This window comes from Hemiscyllium ocellatum, chromosome 5 (genome assembly GCF_020745735.1).
Source record: "Hemiscyllium ocellatum isolate sHemOce1 chromosome 5, sHemOce1.pat.X.cur, whole genome shotgun sequence".
NCBI lineage: Eukaryota > Metazoa > Chordata > Chondrichthyes > Orectolobiformes > Hemiscylliidae > Hemiscyllium > Hemiscyllium ocellatum.
In genome coordinates, this window is record NC_083405.1 from 53951105 (window position 1) to 53971867 (window position 20763).

Consider the following 20763-nt stretch of genomic DNA (forward strand, 5'->3'; position numbering starts at 1 on the left):
CATGGTTCTTACGAGATCAACAACACAGCGGGTATAATAAAACGTAATTGCTGGAGAAACTCAGGATGCCTGGCAGCATCTGCGGAGAGAGGAACAATCTGCTTCTCCTTCCATAGATGCTGCCAGACTTCCTGAGTTTCTTCAGTTATTTCTGTTTGTTTGCTCCGGAACATGCTGTCGGTTTCAGTGAAGTATTGACGGTGAACGGTAAACGCTGACAATGCGAAATCCGGCTTTTCAATCATTATAATAGAGCCGAAGTCTAGTGGAAGTTCAAAACCACATCTTCACTTCAGAGAGAGAGAGAAAAAACACCATTTGAACAAATGGGTCGGATACAATAACAGGTTCGTGCCAACTGAAGATTCCTCTGAAATCCTGTTTCAATGCTCGCTGCATACGTACAACTGACCACAAATCCGACAACTACTACAGTTGGAAATCCGTGAGCTGATGATGTGCGTGGTAACGTGATAAGAGGCTGTCGAAATATTTCCCTCTCTCCACCTTGTGGTGGGGAGTAATATTCATGAGGAGTTTCAGTTGATGATGAACGCCGTCGGCGCCTCAGCGCTCTCTGCAGCCAAGAGACTCCGGACTGGGACTTTGACATTTTGGGAATCACTCACATTTTCACCGTGGGATTTTAATCTGAGTAAGATTGTGTTCATGCGCACATTTGATTTTGTTTTGGAAACATTATTGAAATACCATGTTGTGTTTCACCTTTTTCTTTCTTAGATTAAAAGCGTAAAAATAAAGAAAATTTGTAGCATAGTGAATATTTGCACTTGTTTTATCGTTTATAAAGAAAGCAACTGATAGCTCTAATTGTGTTTCTCCCCCTCCGAATGTGATAGACGGTGTTAGTGGCATTTTTGAAGATGATTTGAAGAAATTATTGGCTAATTAATATGACAACGAATTAAAGTGAGCTCGACAATACCCTGAGATGGACACGGTCTGACCTATTGATTGTTAGTCACTTAGCAATGCAAGTCATAGAGTAACGCTGAAGCTATATTTTGATGAACATAGAGAACTTTTGCAAAATTACGCAGCTGCGGATTAGAGTGTGTCTTTAAAAAGTACTGACCCAACTGTGCTGGTGGTTTTCTGGTTTCTCGGTGACAGGTTTCTCGCGTTGAGAAGATGACAGCTAGCGTGGAGAGATTGATCGTTTTGTTTCTCGGATTTCTGACATTGGTAACAACCGAAAGTCCCAGCCCTAACGCTGGCAGGAAGAAAAGAGGAAAGCACTGTGACAAAGAACTGAACCAGGCTTCAAGTATGGCAGTATTTGTTTGATTGGTTTTCGGGTGTTTATCTATTGTTCTCTTAACAAACGTTGTCATACTCTTAAGGGTGTTCCGCCGCAAACAGGATCACGAGAAGTTTCTTTTATCAGAATAGCGTTCACATTTTAAAAACCCATCACTGATTTTTGGATTTGTAGTGGCTAAATTGTTTCTTATATACAATGGAAGATGATTTAAAGCGATAAGTTTAAGGATGCAATATAGTCAAACAATGAATTTTAAGTTACAGATTGAGTTGAATCTGCTAATGGTACATATCTGTAATTTTAATGACTGCTAAGTTTATTTCCCCCCCTTAACGGAGTTACCCCGGAGCAGTTCAGGCCAAATCTGCCCCCACACTAATGCAGAGGCTGAAAGATCTGCACTGAAAGTCCAGGCTGGGCGGGAAGGGAATTTGTTGCTGTCCCCTACACCATCTGCCTCAGCTGACAGCCCGGAATATCGGAGTAATGTTAAATTACACACAATACCAGAAACGTATTCAGGAATGATTTTTTAAAATCTGAATGTTATTAGCTCGTTCTACAGACGAGTTTGGAACCTCACATTGAAAAGGTTACAAGCTCATATATCTTAACTGATGCAAAGAGCAGGGCGCTAGCAGTGGTACAGATTGACGAGGAGAGACAGAGAGGGTATATAAGTTTGTCAGGTTATAACCAGAGAGTTCATCTTGTCACTAGTCTGCCACTATCTAGCACCGGATGCTTTCATAAATCGGTGATTTTATTTTGGGATCACTCAGTGTAAGCGATACTTGCAGGATCGTTCATTTACCATATTCTTACCGCTCAGACACACACGCCTGTGCTTCTTTCCTCTGTTTTGTTTTATGTTTAACTGATGCTGTTAGTTACCTCTATTAAAATGGTTGACAAAGTAATGTCATGTACCTGTTTCATAAAGTCTTTTCCAGACTGTGGTAGTCCGACTTAAATAAATGTTAGTGAGCCTTGTGCCTCAGTTAGTGGGTCTTCTCCAGTTCTAGAAGACCCGGCTTCAAGTATCACCTCCCACAGAGGTGTGTCATGACTCTTCCCACTGGGATAATTCAACACAATTACATAAAAAACTGTTTGGGGTTGGATGGTTAAATGGATATAGTATAAGATATGAAATTAAAATAGATAGGCAACGTTATTTGCAGTACAGGCGCAACTTGGCTTCAGGTTAATTCTGAACAGATCCTTTCCACTTGAAAATTTGCAGTGAGATGGCTGTCAGCAAATTGGAAGATATTGGGGTGTCAAAAACAGGAACAATTAATGCTTGTGATTTAAAGATGGTAACTAATCTGAAAATGTGATGGTCTCGGTGTTATGGAAGTAATGGAGAAGACTGTAATGCAAATTATGATGGCTTGTAATTGTCCAGATTGGAACCAGTCAGAATGGAACTGATAACAAATGGCCACCAACCAAGCTGGCTTGAGTCTGACCTCTGGACTAGTCTGCTGATGAGGGCAGAGAAGAGAGCAGCCCCAGTACCCACCCACTCCAGTGGAGGATAAAACTGATTGGGTTGTGGGTTTATGGGGAACAAAGGAAATCATTTCACTTTCTTGGAGGCAGACAGACCTTAGCATGTTAGATTTTACATCAGTTACATAAATTGTAAATCATGGATTGGGTGCAGGAAATGCCTCCTTTGAAAGCTAAATAAAGTGGTTTTATAGATCAGCATTCGAGGTTACATCAGTGTTCAGGAAAGGGGTGTTGTTATAGTGTTATGAATGGAAAGTGTAAGAAGGTATTAAACAATATATTTGCCAGATTGTTATTTATGCCAAATATCCAACTGCAAGTTAAAGGTCAACATTGTAAATGTAAAAGAGTTTTCAGATGAGTTTAAAGTACAGTACATTGCACCCTATTGAAAATATTGTCTAATATGATAACCAAGTGTGAATTTTTCATCTTTATCTTTTGTTTTTATGTACACAGTCTGGACATCTGTCATGATCATACTTCTGAAGTATGTTTTTTTTTACTTTGAATGTCTTATGCTATCTTAACTGCAATCCAACTATGTGATCATTTTACACATTCTTCAGATTGGTTATGTAGCTGCTGAGAAGAGCGTTTATTCAGATTGTTGTGGATTATTGGATAGCGTTCAACAGTTACAATAGAGTTTTAGAAAATAAGCCAGAAGAATTAGTCTTATTGCAAGATTCTGAGGTGGCTTTGTAGGATAAATATTGGTAAGGTATTTTAATTAGTGGGGGAATCTTGAACTAGGCGATGTAGTTACATGATAAGGGATATTTGTCTAAAGTTGACATGCACAGAAATTTCTTCCTGTAGAGAATAGAGAATATCTGGAATTCTCTACTCCCAGAAAGTTGAAGTTAGATCACCGAAAGTATATAAAGAGGGGTAGATAAATTTTTGAACTGTCAGAGAGTTGATGGCTATGCTGAGCTGATTTGAAGAGGAGTTGAGGCCTGGAATGGTTTAGCCATGATCGTGTTGAATAGAGAGACCAGCTAGAGGGACTGAGTGGCATACTTCTGCTTCTGTTTCTTATGATCTTGTGTAATAGGACTTGTGAGCTCAGTTTAGAAAGTGAATAATGGGTAAGGGTGTGAGGGTTAACAGCTGAGGGAGTGAAGAACTTCGATGAGTGCAGCTGATCAGGAGATTCAATGGCATTTAGGTGAACCATTGATGATCTTGCAAGCACCAGGTCAAGACTTTTTGGAAACTGAAGTGGGTCTTTTTTATGTATTCAGAGGGTCTGTCCTTAATTGCCCAGTGAGTCAACCAAATTGCTGTGGGTGCGGGGTCATATTGTAGGCCAGACCCAGTAAGGGTGACAGTTTCCTTCCCTAAAGGAGACGGTGGCTCAATGGTTAGTACTGCTGCCTCATGGGCACCAAGGACTCACAGGGTGACTGCTTGTGGAATTTGCACATTCTTTCCATGTTGTTATGGGTTTCCTCTGGATGCTCTGATTTCCTCCCGCAGTCCATAGATGTGCAGGTTAGGCGAATTGACAATGTTAAATTGCCCATAGTGTTTAGGGTTGTGCAGATGAGGTAGACTAGCCTTGGGAAATGCAGGGTTCCAGGGATATGGGTTGGGGGGGGGTGGTGGGGGGATGTTGGATGATCCTCAGAAGTGGAATGTGAACTCAATAGGCCGAATGGCCAGCTTCCATACTGTAGGGGTTCTATGACATTAGTGAACCAGATGGTTTTTTTCTGACAGTTGGCAATGGTTTCGTGGCCATCATTAGACTTTTAATTGAAGATTCTTATTGAATTCAAATTCCACCATCTGACATGGCAGAATCTGAACCCAGGACATTAGGCCATTACCTAGGATTAAGAAATAATTGAATTCTCTGGATTAAGCGACTTGCAATAGTACCTCTGACCATTGCCTCCCCAGAAATGTTCCAAAACTGGACTCAGCTGCAGGCCAGCTGTCAGGCCACATAATGTCTGGACCCTTAGAACGTCCTGTCTACTGGTAGTCTTGGAAGACAATGCTGGAATTGGTCCCACTAGACACATTTAAAAGAATACAGCTTTTTATTTTGATGAACAAGTGAATGGATGACTGATGACATGCATTCATAAGGGTGTTTTTTTTGTTGTTATTAGATCATAAATGTTGCATAGAAGTTGCTTTCATCTTGGACAGTTCTGAAAGTGCCAAAAATCTTTTTGATAAAGAGAAACAATTTGTAATTGACTTCACTGAAAAAGCTCTGCAGTCTAAGCAGATAGAGAAACACGATCTCAAATGGAGAATGGCTGTTCTGTCATATAGCAGCTACGTCAAAAAGGACCACACTTTCCAGGACTGGAAAAATTTTAATAATTTCAAGAGTCGTGTACAATCCATTAATTACATCGGCCAGGGCACATATACTTCCTATGCTATTGGAAATGCTACTCTGCTCTTCCAGACTGAGACAAAGCAGGACAGTGTGAAGATAGCCATTTTAATGACTGATGGGGTGAATCATCCCCACAATCCAAACCTTCAAGAAGCTGTAGCCAATATTAGGAAATATGGCATTTTCCTCTTTGCTATTGGACCTCCACATGTTACTGCAGGATTGTCTACTGTGTCAAGCATTCCATCATCGCAATTTGTCCACAGCATAAATGACTCCAATCTCACAGCTAATATTCTTGATGAAATGGTAAGTAGGGTACTGAACAAACTTGCTTATGATTTACACTGCAAACAATTTCATTTGGAACTGGACTGTAAACATTTATTGCATGAATCACAAAGGTAATGTCTAATTAGGTGTACAGGTATAGAATCCATTCAGTACTGTTTCAGGAATCCAATGGCTTTTTTGATAGCATTTATGCAGTAGGTGATTTCCTCCCTGTACCATTACTACATTTAATAAAAATCATAAATGTTTAGAGCAGAAGTATGCCACCTTGCTTGTCTCTATATTGACAGCATGCTAGAGAAATGCAAGGCTCATTTTTTGCTCATTCAATGCTCACATTCTTGTATCTATTTCAAATGTTAAAGACACAGTGGCCTCTATCTCAACTATTCCCAATGGAAAGCCATTATGCTCCAACAAGCTGTCACGTATAAACATTTCATTCCCCATTCTTTCAATGACAGTTTTAAAGTATTAACCTCTTTTTATTGTCTCAGAAGAAGAAATATTTCCAATTCAGTCTATTAAAGACTGCCAAAGTTTAAGAGACTTGACTATATCTCAGTTTAGCTTTATCTAATTATGTAAATAATCTCAAGTGTCTCAGGTCTCTCTTCTCAATTAAATATTTCCATTTAGGGCATCATCCAGGTAAATCTGTACCATATGCTCTCTGTGATTTCAGTGTCATTTTTACATATGGACATTTTGAATTACATAGAACTTCCTTGCTGTGACCTGACCAATAGTTGATTTAAATTTATTATTACATGTTAAAATATTGTTCTCTATGCTCCTTTTCCTAACACCTAAAATGTTCTTGGTTTTTCTATGACTTTACTAACTTGCACATTCAATTAGTATTGACCCTACTATTTACCAGGGACTGTGCAGAGTATAGCAGGAAGATCATGGTAAGACAGGGTATGTGGTGTTCCTGTTGAATTAAGAATTTAATAGTAGGACTTCGTTTAAATAGGTTTGTTTTCCATCTGGTTCAATTGACAGTCTGACATACTGTGAGAAAGAGAAATCAGCTACAGAATGCTGAAGTCAGGGAGTCTTGGATATTGGTTCCTGCAAGTGGTGTTGTAGGTAACTGAGTTAAGAAGTGAAACATTGAGCCTCAGTAGGGTGAATGAAAAGAAAGAATAAAATGGCATCAGATTTGGATGCATCAAGTTGTGGACATAATCCCCAAACCTGAGCTTAGCCTATTTGTCTAGGGATCGACTTTGAGGTTTGTGGGCCAGATATTCATGGATAAGGTGAGAAGATCAAGTCATAAGATTTGCTGCCTGTCAGACATCACCTTTAAAAGGAGCAGCGCCCTTGTCAGGGAGGCAGGAGTAGATGGAGTTGTACAAGTTGCCCCAGGAGGCTGGATCAAGTTGACAATGAAGCTGGATGTATGGCTTGATCAGGAGGCTAGAATACACACTTGCGTTTGTTGGACCACCAATATCTTGATTATCAGGCCCTCAAACATTCACTTGCCATCTCCTCTCCTCTCTCTAGTCTACCCAGAAGTGGGTGGGCACTTCTTGACCACTTCAGTGGCTACTAAAGATTTTGCTTATTTAAAAGTACTCATGCATTTAAATCGCTTCAGGTGATTACACTAGCGATCACAATCACGGCAATTCAGTTGTGTGCAGCAATTTCCTATAATCAGCCACGTGATGAAAATCAAACAATCTGCTTTTGTGATGTTGATTACGGGTTAAGTAGTGGCCAGCACAGCAATGGTATCTTCCTGCTCTTCCCCAAATAAAAGAGCTCTTCTACATCCACATAAAAGGGCAGATAGGGTGTCATCTAACTGCCTCATCCAAAAGATGACATCTCCACTCGTGTGGCACTCTTTTAGAAGTGCACTGCAATGTCATGCTAGATTTCTTTGCCTATGTCTCTTCCATAGAAACTAAACTTATGACCGCTGATTAATAGAATAATGCCATGACTATCAATCTGCAATCCTTTAAACCTGTGGGTCCTGTCCCACCTGGAAAAATGAGCAAGGCTGTAAACATCTATAAAAAAGAAAAAACAGATTAACATTTTTGATTGCACTCAATTGATCACAGCAATGTACATCACAACTGGAACCATTCCACAGACATTATATGGAGTAATCTTTTGGTACAAGATCTATTAACAGACATCTTTTGTGCCAAGTAATAGGAAGCAAGGGAAGTCATGAGAAAGTTCCTTGTGATCCATCACACAAAAGTTACTTTATAAACGATAGTCAGGTCAAACTGCAGCTCGCACTTTCTGGATCAGTGGTGCTGGAAGAGCACAGCAGTTCAGGCAGCATCCAAAGTGCAGCGAAATCGCGTTTCGGGCAAATGCCCTTCATCAGGAATAAAGGCAGTGAGCCTGAAGCGTGGATTTCTACCACTGGAGGGCTTAGTACAAATTTTTAAACGCTTCTGGAGAAATACAACAATGCTGTACATTTCTGAGGACTGTCTATCTTAAACTGTGCAAATGAGAACACAATTGCTTGGCTTCAAGGATTTCCATTTGCTTAATAAGCAAAATTAAATCAGATAAGGTCTGTTTATCACAATTAAAATGAGAAAGCAGTGAAGAATTGCTTGAAATAGAGCAATTACAAAATAGAGAAAGGCTTTAACTACAGGCAAGCCATGTAATGCAGATTTGTTTTTTTCCCCTATTTTCATTCATATCCATTATCTTCAATTTCTGATCTTTTCAATTTAACTTTCCTTTCAGAGCTGGATTAATATAACAACTGCATACCTACAGTACCTTTAAATCCCCTGCACAGTTAGTTTTAGCTGCCTTTTCGACAGATGTAGACATTGCCTACACTTGTGTGGCATGGATGTATTTATTTCTTAGCCCAAGCCAATTATTGTTCACGTTTCACTACATACACTAAGGGAACTGATACATCCACAGAGTCAGATGTTTGAAAGTGAGAATTTGAACCAACCTTTACAGACCTTAGGAGCAATTAATTAAACTGATACACACCACAAGCATGTGTCTTCTTGTTCAACAATTATAGTTTTAGTCTGATCTTATTTACAGGAGCATCGGTGAATCTTAGTTGGCATTGCCCATCTACAAACTATAAGATACAATTAACATATGATTGACAATTTACTTTCTCTCTCTCTTTAGATATAATGTAGGGATATGTACAAATATGCACAACTGAAATTTCAAAGTTAGTCAGATCAAAGGTCTTCACACTCTACAGATTCCATGATGAGACATTACTTTTCTAGCACCCGAACAATTTAGTTTTTTAAAACACTCTGACTTTGTCCACTCATTTGTAGAGAGAGGTTTCCTGTCTCTTCAGCATTGTTTAAAATTGCCAACGTTAATCCATAATCTGCGTTCACTCAAACTTTCCATTATGTAAATTGTCCTCCAAGGAGTAATTCTAATAACTTTCAATGGACCTAGAACATTCAACATACAGCATTATAGCGCAGTACAGGCCTTTCAGCCCTCGATATTGCACCAAACTGTGAAACCAATCTGAAGCCCATTGAGCCTACACTATTCCATTTTCATCCACATGTTTATCCAATTACCATTTAAATGCCCTTAAAGTTGGTGAATCAACTGCTGTTGCATGTAGGGTATTCCACATTCCTACTGCTCTTTGAGTAAAGGAACTACCTCTGACACCTGTCCTATATCTATCACCACTCAATTTAAAGCTATGTCCCCTTGTGCTCGCCATCACTATCTGAGGAAAAGGGCTCACTGTCCACCCTATCTAATCGTCTGATTATCTTATATGTCTCAATAAAGTCACCTCTCAACCTTCTTTGTAACGAAAAAGCCTCAAGTCCCTTAGCCTTTTCTTATGAGATGTTCCCTCCACAACAGGCAACATCCCAGCAAATCTCCTCTGCACCCCTTCCAAAGCTTCCACATCCTTCCTATAATGCCATGACCAGAACTGTACACAATACTCCAAGTGTGGCCGCACCAGAGTTTTGTACAGCTGCAATATGACCTCGTGGCTTTGAAACTCAGTTCCTCTACTAAAAAAAGCTAATACACCGTATGCCTTCTTAACAACCTCATCAACCTGAGTGTCAACTTTCAGGGATCTATGTACATGGACACCAAGATTTCTTTGCTCATCAATACTATCAAGAATCTTGCCATTAGCCCAGTACTCTTTATTCCTGTTGCTCCTTCCAAAGTGAATCACGTCACATTTTTCTGCATTAAACTCTATTTGCCATCTCTCTCTGCCCAGCTCTGCAGCTTATCTATGTTTCTCTGTAACCTACAACATTCTTCAGCACTATCCATAGCTCCACCAACCTTAGTGTCATCTGCACATTTACTAACCATACTTCTACACCCTCATCCAGGTAATTTATAAAATTGACAAATAGCAGTGGCCCCAAAACAGGTCCTTGCAGTACACCACTAGTAATTGAACTCCAAGTAGAGAATTTCCTATCAATAACCCACCCTTTGTATTCTTTCAGCGAGCCAATTTGTAATCCAAACCACCAAATCACCCTCAATCCCATGCCTCTGTATTTCCTGCAATAGCCAACCATGGGGGACCTTATCAAATGCCTTACTGAAATCCATAAACACCACATCAACCACTTTACCCTCATCCACCTGTTTGGTCACCTTCTCAAAGAACTTAGTAAGGTTTGTGTGGCATGAACTACCCTTCACAAAACTGTGTTGACTATCCCTAATCAGCTTATTCCTTTCTAGATGATTATAAATCCTATCTCTTATAATTCTTTCCAACACTTTACCAACAACTGAAGTGGGGTTCACTGATCTATAATTACCAGGGTTGTCTCTACTCCCCTTCTTGAACAAGCGGACAACATTTGCTATCCCCCAGTCTTCTGGCACTATTCCTGTAGATAATGATGATGAAGATCAAAGCCAAAGGCTCTGCAACATTCTCCCCGGCTTTCCAGAGAATCTTAGGATAAATGCCATCTAGCCCAGGGGACTTACCTGTTTTCACACTTTTCAGAATTGCTAACACTTCCTCCTAGTGAACTTCAATCCCATCTAGTCAACGCCACACCTCCCCCTGGCCTAGTAGCCTGTATCTCAGTGTTCTCCTCGACAGCATTGTCTTTTTCCAATGTGAATACTGATGGAAAATATTCATTTAGCACTTCTCCTATCTCCTCTGACTCCATGCACAACTTCCCACTACTGACCTTGCTTGGCCCTTATCTTACTCTGGTCATTTTTTTATTCCTGACATACCTTTAGAAAGCGTTAAGGTTTTCCTTAATCCTACCTGCCAATAAGTCATGTCCCCTCCTGGCTCTTCTGAGCTCTCTCTTTAGGTCTTTCATGGCTAACTTGTAACTCTCAAGTGCCCTAACTGAGCCTTCACATCTCATCCTTACAGAAGTCTTCTTTTTCCTCTTGACAAGAGATTCAATGTCTTTACTAAACCATGGCTGTCTTGTTCAACCACTTCCTCCTTGCCTGACAGGTGCATTCTTAACATGGACATGCAGTAGCTGTTCCTTGAATAAGCTCCACATTTCAATTTTGTCCCCTTCAGTTTTGTTCCCATCCTATGCATCCTAAATCTTGTTTAATTGCATCATAATTGCCTTTCCCGCAGTTATATCTCTTTCCCTGTGATATATATCAATTTCTTTGCATTGCTAAAGTAAACATAACCGATTTATGGTCACTATCACAAAAGTGCTCGCTGACCTCCAAATCTAACACCTGACTGGGTTCACGAGCCAGTACCAATTCTAATGTGGCCTCTCCTCTTGTTCGCCTGTCTGCATACTGTGTCAGGAAACCCTTCTGCGTACATTGGACAAAAACTGACCTATCTAAATTACTCAACTATAGCATTTCCAGTCAATATTTAGCAAGTTAAAGACCCCATAACAACTACCCTGTTACTCTGGCTCCTATCCAGAGTCATCCTCACTATCCTTTCTGCCACTGTAATACTGCCCTTGACTAACAATGCCACACCTCCCCTTCTTTTACCACCTTCCTTGTTCTTACTGAAACGTCTAAACCCATACATTGCTAACTTCCATACATTGCTTACAAAATATCACTTAAAATGCTTGACAAATAGAATCCCAAGACTGCTGCTTTCACCAGAACTAGTGTTTTGGCAGCAAGAGTACTTTTAACAAGCCTCTTTGTTTTCTCAGGTCGTTGAGAATTTCCCATATTTACCCATCAGAAATGAATCCAGCTGCACTTGAACAGCCTTCTCATTTAGTTGCTACAGTTTATTGAATCACTTCAGTGACATTCCTCTATATTTTCATTCTTCATTCTTTCATAGGATGTGAGTTTGCTGCCCATATCTAATTCACTAAAGAACATTGGTCAAGCAGATGGGAATTTATGACCATCAATGATAGTTTCAAAGCCATCTTTACTGAGACTATCTTTCAATTCCAGATTGATTTTCTTTTTCCACTGACCATGGTGGGATTTTAAACAACATCACAAGTATATTAGCTTGGTTTCTGAGCAATACTCTATAGATATTTCCACTAGTTCACCATCATCCTCTATATATGACATAGGTTATGTCAACAGTTCACTTAACATAATCAGGAAAATAACACAGGAAAATATTTTCAGGGAGCAGTGTGTGGTTTAGAGTAGGCAAGCAATACAATGGGTGAAAACTCCAATTTGACCTTTTGGAGCAAAATTAATCCCTTTTATGTTTACAGTATGTTTTGTTAAATATCATGTTAGTGTTTAAAATCCATAGTTACATTTGGACATGTGTTAGCATAGATCTTTGCCTTTTCTGTGAACCATATTAGTTAACCACTAAAATTAATATTTTACATATATATTTTTGTTTACCTCATAAATTGAATTTACAATATCCTTCAGCAACCAGAAAAACATGTAATTTTACCTCGATAATTTATTGTCAATTAATTTTGTAACCCTCAAAATCCCATCATAAAGAGTGATTTTTAAATGATGGTATGAATAAAATAGACAGGTTGGTCTGTCTGCAGTGTTACGATGCTCAGTTCTCAATTAGCAGTAACTTTGACTTAGTTCAATAACTTAATTAGCAGATACTATATACCTCAATTTTCTCCAGAGGTGGGAGTCACAGTACTTAAACTGGTTCATTGCATGAGCAAAGCTTTAGCCTATGTGCCTGCATGAAGTTAAAACTACTGAAGTACAAATTATCCTGCCCAAATACTGCGCTTTACTAATTAATTTCCTTATATATTTTAATGTGGGTGTTCATCTGTTTAGTCCATCCCTATTGTAACTTAAAGACTTAAATGTTCATTATTTGCAGAATATTAAAGCTAACTATCAGCCAGATCTTAGCAATAATTGCATTACCTGACACTACATATTTTGGGGAATTATATACATTGTGTACAGTAGCCAATGGAATCTTTCTTTTTGTTTCCCTTCTTCTTTAGCTCAAAGTTGCCAATCAATCAGTAAGTGCTTTATTAGTTTTATCATTTCATTATTTATTGTATGTTTTTTCGAGTATTAATTAATTTTCCAAATGTGAACTTAAATTTTAAGATTGTAAGATACTATTGACACAGGTTTTGTTTTTATTTCTGTGTAGTGCTCTAAACCTAAGCCATGCAGCTGTGAAAAGGGGGAGAAAGGAGAGTCTGGAGCTCCTGTAAGTATTGGCCAAACTCTGCTGCTGACTATATTAGCTTTGTGTTTTGCCAGGTGTTAACGCTTAGTTGAACAGATGCAATTTGCTGTCGAATTATTATTGGTTAATTTTTATTCTGCCCAGGACCTAATGGAGGTGCTAGAGTCCAAAGGATTCTCTAGCTCGTTTTTTTCTCTAAATGAAATCTCAGCTGCTCTTCAACATATACGATTAGATGCACCAAAAGTTCCCAAAATGTTAGTGTTAGAACATTTTAACTATAGTGTCAAAAGGTACCTAAACCTTATAGCAAAATACAGAAAACCAGTGGAATTTTCACACTAAGCAAAGACAGATTTTCAAAAAAGGAAGTAAAGGAGCTTGGATAAAATAAAAATGTAGTTTTCTTATATTTTTTATGATTGATCTGAATGTGCCTGGATAACTCCACAAAGTCATCTCTATCTGATATTGAAAACCAATCCTGAAAGACATGAGATTAGGTTTAGAAAGGATCAGTCTTGTGAAGACTTCATTGCTGTCTGTACAAACAGCTTCCATTATGGGACTGAAGTACTTATTAGCATTAATCTTATGATTTTTACAGTCTCCTTTGCAAACCATTTGCAGTTCTCACTAGAAGTGCAGAAAAATAACCCCACCCATCCACCTTTTAGAGAAACTGGGAAAATTGATTAACATGGCCTTCCCCACAGCATCCAAACTCCAGAATCAATAAAAAAAGGAATTACATAGACCACACCCAGAATAAATTTCCATGTACTCTGGCCCAGTAATATTTTTCACTTCATTCCCAGTGCCAATATTAACCCCTTGGCGTACTATATTCTGCCAAAAAATATTAACTAAAGGAAAAAAATGAAAAGAAATCTGCTTATTTGATCATTGGTTACATCTCCAGGGAGGATGTGTGAAATCTGTTTCATATATCCGCTAATATTCAGGATTAAGCTAACGTGTACAAAGGAAAAGCAGGATCACTGACAGATTTTTTTTACTATGAAAAGAACTGTTGGGTTTAAAGACAATTTATTGTTTAAAAGATGTTGTTGAGTAAATCTTCATGGAGAGCAGACTTTAAACAGTAGACTAACAGAATGTACTGGCCAACCAACCTTCATGAGGTACCTTCATGAGGTCTGACCAGCTCAAAAACGAAGATAATTAGAATGGACTCCCATTGGAAAATGATCTCCGAGGGCTTCCCACTGACTCTGGATCACCCCTTAATGTTGATTGCTGGAATTAAAGTTCTACATCTGGTTTTGTGGAGCCCACTAAAGCTAAAACAAAAAGCCTAACTTAGCTTTCGAGTCAGCCTCAGGCAGCATGACAGCTGACCTCAGGCTTCTGTTAATTCTCGGGTCCTCATCTTAGAGGAGGTCAGCAAAGTAATAAAAGTTGCCAGCACAAAGCAATGGGACAGTAAGTTCATGCATTCTATTTTTTAAGGATACTGCACCCCAATAATGCTGGGGGTAAATGTTCAGCCCAAATATTCACTTTCAGAAGTGACACATTGGACCATCTTTTATACTCTTTCTAGTCGCAAATTTGGAGTTCAGAAGGACATTTAATCAATTGGAATGGTGGTGGGTGGGGACCAATGTTCCCTCTAATCTGTGTGACTATGTGCTTACGCAGCCACTCCAAGGTTCCATGCATGGATATCAGTGTAGGCACGCCAATCATGGCATTACCTCCCTGTTCCAGAGGCCGCTGCCACACACTGACATCAGAGGCCTGTGCAGCAAGATAGAAAATTGAAGGAAATGCTGGGGCACTGGCCACTTCCTTGCCTCCATCCCGATTAAGGCCATGGTGTGAAGACCCAAAGGTGACTGGCCTGTCCTGTCATAATTCAGACCCATAAATGGAAAATTTACATAAAATTATGAACCTCTTCCATTTGTTGTTGGTATTAACCAATGGCACACAGGCCTCTCACAACATAGTGTTCATGATGTATAAGCCTCTATGGGGTGCTTTTCAACTGCTAAGGAGGGTGCCTCATTCAAAGGCATTAAGTACTTGATCAAAGAATTTGGAATTAAGAAGAAGAGGAAACATTGACAGCTATTCCCTTGTCTTTGTTGTTGATGCTCCTGAAACCACCTTCTCAATGACCCTTTTCTCCATGAAAACCCTTCTGCTATGTCTTTTCTCTGTCCTAGAGCACTTCGTGATCATGGGGCTCCAAAGAATATATTTATCATTCTCGCCACCACTTTCCTAGTGGCCACACTGAGAAAAAGTGCTGCTGGCCTGTCATTGGCTGTCAGTCCGGGTGTGCAGGACATTCTGCTGGGGTCCTGATCCCATGACAGGTCAATAGTGGACAATTAGTTATCTGATTGGAGTGTAGTAGGGTGGCTTTTCCCAAGAAGAGTTAACATAGAACTCAAACTAGCTGTCCCAGCTTGAGATTAAACGAGACCCTCATTCCTTCCATAAAATACCTCCGATTATGAGCTCCTCAACTGTCAGCGTGTTATGTCAATTTACACTTGCAATCTTATCCATGCAACTCTATCTAGCATTATTTTTTGCATTGTCTTTTCCAAAATTATTTAAGATAAGACTCAGTTTATTTTGTTCTTACTTCTTGGACGCCTCCTGCTATGTACTAACACAGTTGTGAGGATAAGCCAGTAACTTGTTTCCACATTGTTATTTGTAACATTCTTCCCTTGGAGAACATGATGAAGTAAGCTAAAAATCACACAAACACAGGTTATAGTCCAACAGGTTTATTTGGAAGCACTAGCTTTCAGAGCGCTGCTCCTTCATCAGGTGGTTGTCAAATCATGATGAAGTAATGGAAGGATGAACAGTCAGCCAGCCAAGGCACAACATGAGTGATCCTTGTATAGCTTATGGAAAGAGTGAGGATTGCAGGATGCTGGAGATCAGAGCTGAAAATGTGTTGCTGGAAAAGCGCAGCAGGTCAGGCAGCATCCAAGGAGCAGGAGAGTTGACGTTTCGGGCATGAGCCCTTCTTCAGGAATGAGGAAGATGTGTCCAGCAGGCTAAGATAAAAGGTAGGGAGGAGGGACTCGGGGGAGGGGCATTGGAAATGCGATAGGTGGAATGAGGTCAAGGTGAAGGTGATAGGCCGGAGTGGGGGTGGGGGCGGAGAGGTCAGGAAGAAGATTGCAGGTTAGGAAGGCGGTGCTGAGTTCGAGGGATTTGACTGAGACAAGGTGGGGGGAGGGGAAATGAGGAAACTGGAGAAATCTAAGTTCATCCCTTGTGGTTGGAGGGTTCCTAGGCGGAAGATGAGGCGCTCTTCCTCCAGCCGTCGTGTTGCTATGGTCTGGCGATGGAGAAGTCCAAGGACCTGCATGTCCTTGGTGGAGTGGGAGGGGGAGTTGAAGTGTTGAGCCACGGGGTGGTTGGGTTGGTTGGTCCGGGTGTCCCAGAGGTGTTCCCTGAAACGTTCCGCAAGTAGGGGGCCACATCGGGTGCAGCGGATGCAGTAAATGATGTGTGTGGAGATGCAGGTGTGATCCTTGACAACATGAGTGATCCTTGTATAGCTTATGGAAAGAGTGAGGACTGCAGATACTGGAGATCAGAGCTGAAAAATGTGTTGTTGGAAAAGCGCAGCAGGTCAGGCAGCATCCAAGGAGCAGGAGAATCGACGTTTCGGGCATAAGCACTTCTTCAGTGTCATGAAGACTATGTTGTGAGAGGCCTGTGTGCCATTGGGTTAATACCAGCTGAAGAAGGGCTTATGTCCGAAACGTCAATTCTCCTGTTCCTTGGATGCTGCCTGACCTGCTGTGCTCTTCCAGCAACACATTTTTTAGCTTATGGAAAGGTTAATGGTAAATGGTGGAATGGTTTTAAGGTCTCCCATAACCCATGCAACTAGGTGTAAAATGAATGTGAATTACATGTTTATTGTCAACTCATAATATGTTGATGAAAGTGTCTTCATTGGCTCTGTTTTGGAATTGGCATGGTTCCTTTGAAGCAAAGGTTTGATCATCTGGGAACACTGTGATGCTACCACATTTCCGTGGAATGTGAAATTTGCCACATTTTAATAATATCAGAACTGAAAATGTTTCTCATCTTTATTTTCCAAATTGCACTGCTATCAAAAGGTAGTCTCACTGTGGGAAAAGATTTGCAAACCCACGACAAGCCTTCAAAAGCAAATTGGCCAAATTGTACCAGGGCACCCAGAATTCCCCGAGCAGCGCACAAACTGGGTCAGACAGCGTGCAGACAATGGAATACGCTTTAAGCTCCCATGGACATGACAGAGGTCTCAAAGCCCTAAGGGCAGTTTCACAACCCAGCAATACCAAAGCTACACAAAGAGCAGAACAGACAGAGAGGCACCACAGGAGAATGGAAGCACCTCACACAGCTCTGGAGGAGAAATCTGATCTCTGTGCAGACTGTCAATTCTGTGTCAGCTGGTCTGTTTTCTCCTCCAGCCATATCGCTTGCAATAAACTGTTTTTCAGTTTCACTTTGAGCTGTGTTTTGTGATCTCTAACCTATTGGGCAAATTTCTCCAACACTCACACTTACAGCTACTGTAGAAAGGAAGACTTGCATTTACATTGCATGTTTCACAACCATCAGATGTCTCAGAGTGTTTTACAGCCAGTGCAATATTTTTGAAAACTGTACCATGTAAAGATGTGAGAAGTAATTTGTGCTCAGCTAACTCCTACAACCCAAAGTGTGATAATGACCAGGTAACTTGTTTTTTTGTTGCCAAGTGAGGAACAAGTATGAGCCAGGAGACTGTGATTAATGTCCTGCTGTCTTTGAAATGTCTCCTAGAATCTATTAATCTTTCAAATCAAATAGGATCTCAGTTTGGTATACCATCCAAAACACAGTACCTCCACAGTAGTCCCTCAATACTGCATTAAATCATTCACTTGTGCACTCTTGAACTTGAACTCATTACCTTCTGGTGCATGCATGCTAATAACTGAGTCTTACACAGCAACCTAATCATGTGGATCTGAAAGTACAAGAAAATAGTACAGAGGAGGAAGACAGGAAATTACGGGGAAATCAGTCTAACCTCGGTAGGAGAGGAATTACTAGGATGAACATATCTGCACTTGGAGGTACACTGATTAATCAGGAATAATCACTGTGGATTTGTTAAGGGAAGGTCATGTGTGACAAATTTGATGATTTAATTTATTAATTCCCAACAGTTGCTTATTGGTTCAACCTGAAAATGTGTTGCTGGTTAAAGCACAGCAGGTTAGGCAGCATCCAAGGAACAGGAAATTCGACGTTTCGGGCATAAGCCCTTCATCAGGAATCAACCTGGTTCAACCTGGTGGGCAAGCTACAGTAGTTTCTCTTCTTATGTCCCAATTAAATTACCTTCCAGTTCCCATTGAGATAATAGGATACCAAATTGAATAAATTCATGAGTGTCTTACTGGTTTTTGGTCCTTGTCCACATTCACCTGGAGAATCCATAGATAATGGGAAACGGATGTCTTCCAAATAGGCATTTACCTGCGAGATAAGTGAGCACTAAAATCAACTGCAAAATCTCAAATTTCAAAACTTCTTTTTGTTTCTAACATGACATAATATTTCTTTCTGGCATTGAATAAAAACTATTCTGCCCATCTTGCTACTATCAGGGATCTATCAATGTGCACACCTAACTCTAGATCCTCCGTTGGTAAGGAATTCATCATTGCAGTGTAGACAGGGGTTACAGGTAAGGACCATGCAGAAATCCTGATGCAGTTGACTCCACATAAATTTCTAGGAATTTGAAATTTCTAATGAGCAATTACCTAGCATTTGCTCTGAGTTAGTGGCAGAGGTTTCAGTAAGTTCCAATAAACTTAGCTTAGTGGCTACCCAGGAAACGTTAGAGAAATTAAAACATGCTGTAACTCCTGGAAAATTACATACTGAACTGACACCCCTTACTCACCACAAGATTGGCTTGGGTGAAGACAATTCTTCATCCTTCTGACTTTGTCCTTTCACAATAATGTCTTAACTTTCTTGTCATTACAGCATTGAGCTGTTCGCTTCAATCAATCCAATGCTTCACCCATCATTCCAGACAGATCTTTGCAGATCTGTACGTAGGGATATTTCTTGATATTTGTCTCAGATATCCCCTTCACAACTATGAACCTATATTATCTTATCTGCCTGCCCTAAAGTGTGTCAAGTAAATTTGTGAAGCCCTGGTTGATTGCCACTTTGTTATAAAATGTCTCAAACTCATCTGAATGAACACAATTGTTAGTTCATTATACTTATTTCTGAGAATTGTAACTTAGTCACTTAAGGAAAAATTGCTATGCATCCTATTTGAAATATTATAAGTTAAATTTTGTTAAGTGAATACTCTTCTAACATATGGATATTAATTTAGGGGAGAAGAGGAGATCGAGGTAAAGATGGAAGCCCTGGTGCAAAAGGCGCACAGGTACTGAAAAAAATGTTATTATATTTTAATTGGTCACTTACCAGTAGAGAACTTGAGTATTGCTGGAAAAAAGGTACATTTTATCAAAAATCTTTGTCTTGCATTCATCAAGATCATTCACAAGAAAACACATTTGGGGGAGAAAACCAAAAGCACTGATTGGTTGGCAAGTAGAATGTGATTGGTAGAATTGTTGCTGTGAGGGATGCACTCATGAATGCTGATTGACAGTTAATAGCTAGACCCTGATAAATTTTAAGCCAAAAATTTAAATTTGCATTTAATAAATACACAAGAAAAAACTTTGAGAGAAAGTGTCTTTTTCAACAACAAAGTATTTTTGTATTTCATCTTCAACTTCAAGACTAAAGTCAGGCTAAAAATGAGCACTTTGAGGATATTGTAATGTCACTGTATTAGAATACCAGAGGCCTAGGTCAGTGCTGTGGTGGATTTACATTTAGTTAATCATTATGGAATTGAAAACTAATCTCAGTGACCATTCAGCTATCATAAATTGTCAGAGAAATGATCTTGTTTAATAATGTCCTGAAGAGATAGAAATCTGCTGTCATTAATTTGTCTGGGTTACGTGTGCATCCAGACTAACAACAATATGAGCAACTTTTAACTGCATTCTGGCATGGCCTAGCAATTCACTTCATTCATGGGCATTTAGGACTGGGCAACAAACAGTGCCCTTGCTAGCAACACTTAATGTGTATCGAAGAATAAAACAAAAGTCTAAAGTCTGAATATTTATTAACCCAAAATGCAGAATACACAAATAGTAATACTTTTTAATGGAAAGAAAAATATTGATAATTTCTTTAAAATTAAAGGGGTGCAAATACATTATAAGAAGTACATTTCCTCTTGTAATTTAACTCCTGAGGAAGTTCAGATAAACATTTCGTTAAAAGGGAAGGAATGTCTATGGAGAATGTTACATTTTAGAGTTCCTATTTCAATATTTGGTTACATTACTCAATGGGACATTGAGTAAATTTAAGGCAGAGATTTTTAATTATTAATGGGTTGAAGGTTTTGGGGAGTTGCTAGGAAAATGAAGTTGAGACCAAAATGTGATGAGCCATGATTGTATCAGATGGTGCCACAGGCTTGAGGGGCTGAATTGACTACTCCTGTTCCTAGTTCGTATGTTCTTGTTGATTCCATTG

General features: G+C 39.6%; 1 protein-coding gene across 1 annotated transcript in view; it reads left to right on the forward strand.

The window, feature by feature from the left end:
• The first annotated feature begins 556 nt into the window (after nucleotides 1–556).
• Nucleotides 557–20763, forward strand: part of LOC132815691 (collagen alpha-1(XXVIII) chain-like) — a 238398-nt gene continuing 218191 nt past the window's right edge. Inside the window, exons 1-6 of the mRNA XM_060824756.1 lie at nucleotides 557–655; nucleotides 1135–1288; nucleotides 4933–5480; nucleotides 12917–12937; nucleotides 13075–13134; nucleotides 19529–19582. Coding sequence (XP_060680739.1) covers nucleotides 1153–1288; nucleotides 4933–5480; nucleotides 12917–12937; nucleotides 13075–13134; nucleotides 19529–19582 — 819 coding nt within the window. The 5' untranslated portion in view covers nucleotides 557–655; nucleotides 1135–1152. The remainder of the gene's footprint in view (nucleotides 656–1134; nucleotides 1289–4932; nucleotides 5481–12916; nucleotides 12938–13074; nucleotides 13135–19528; nucleotides 19583–20763) is intronic.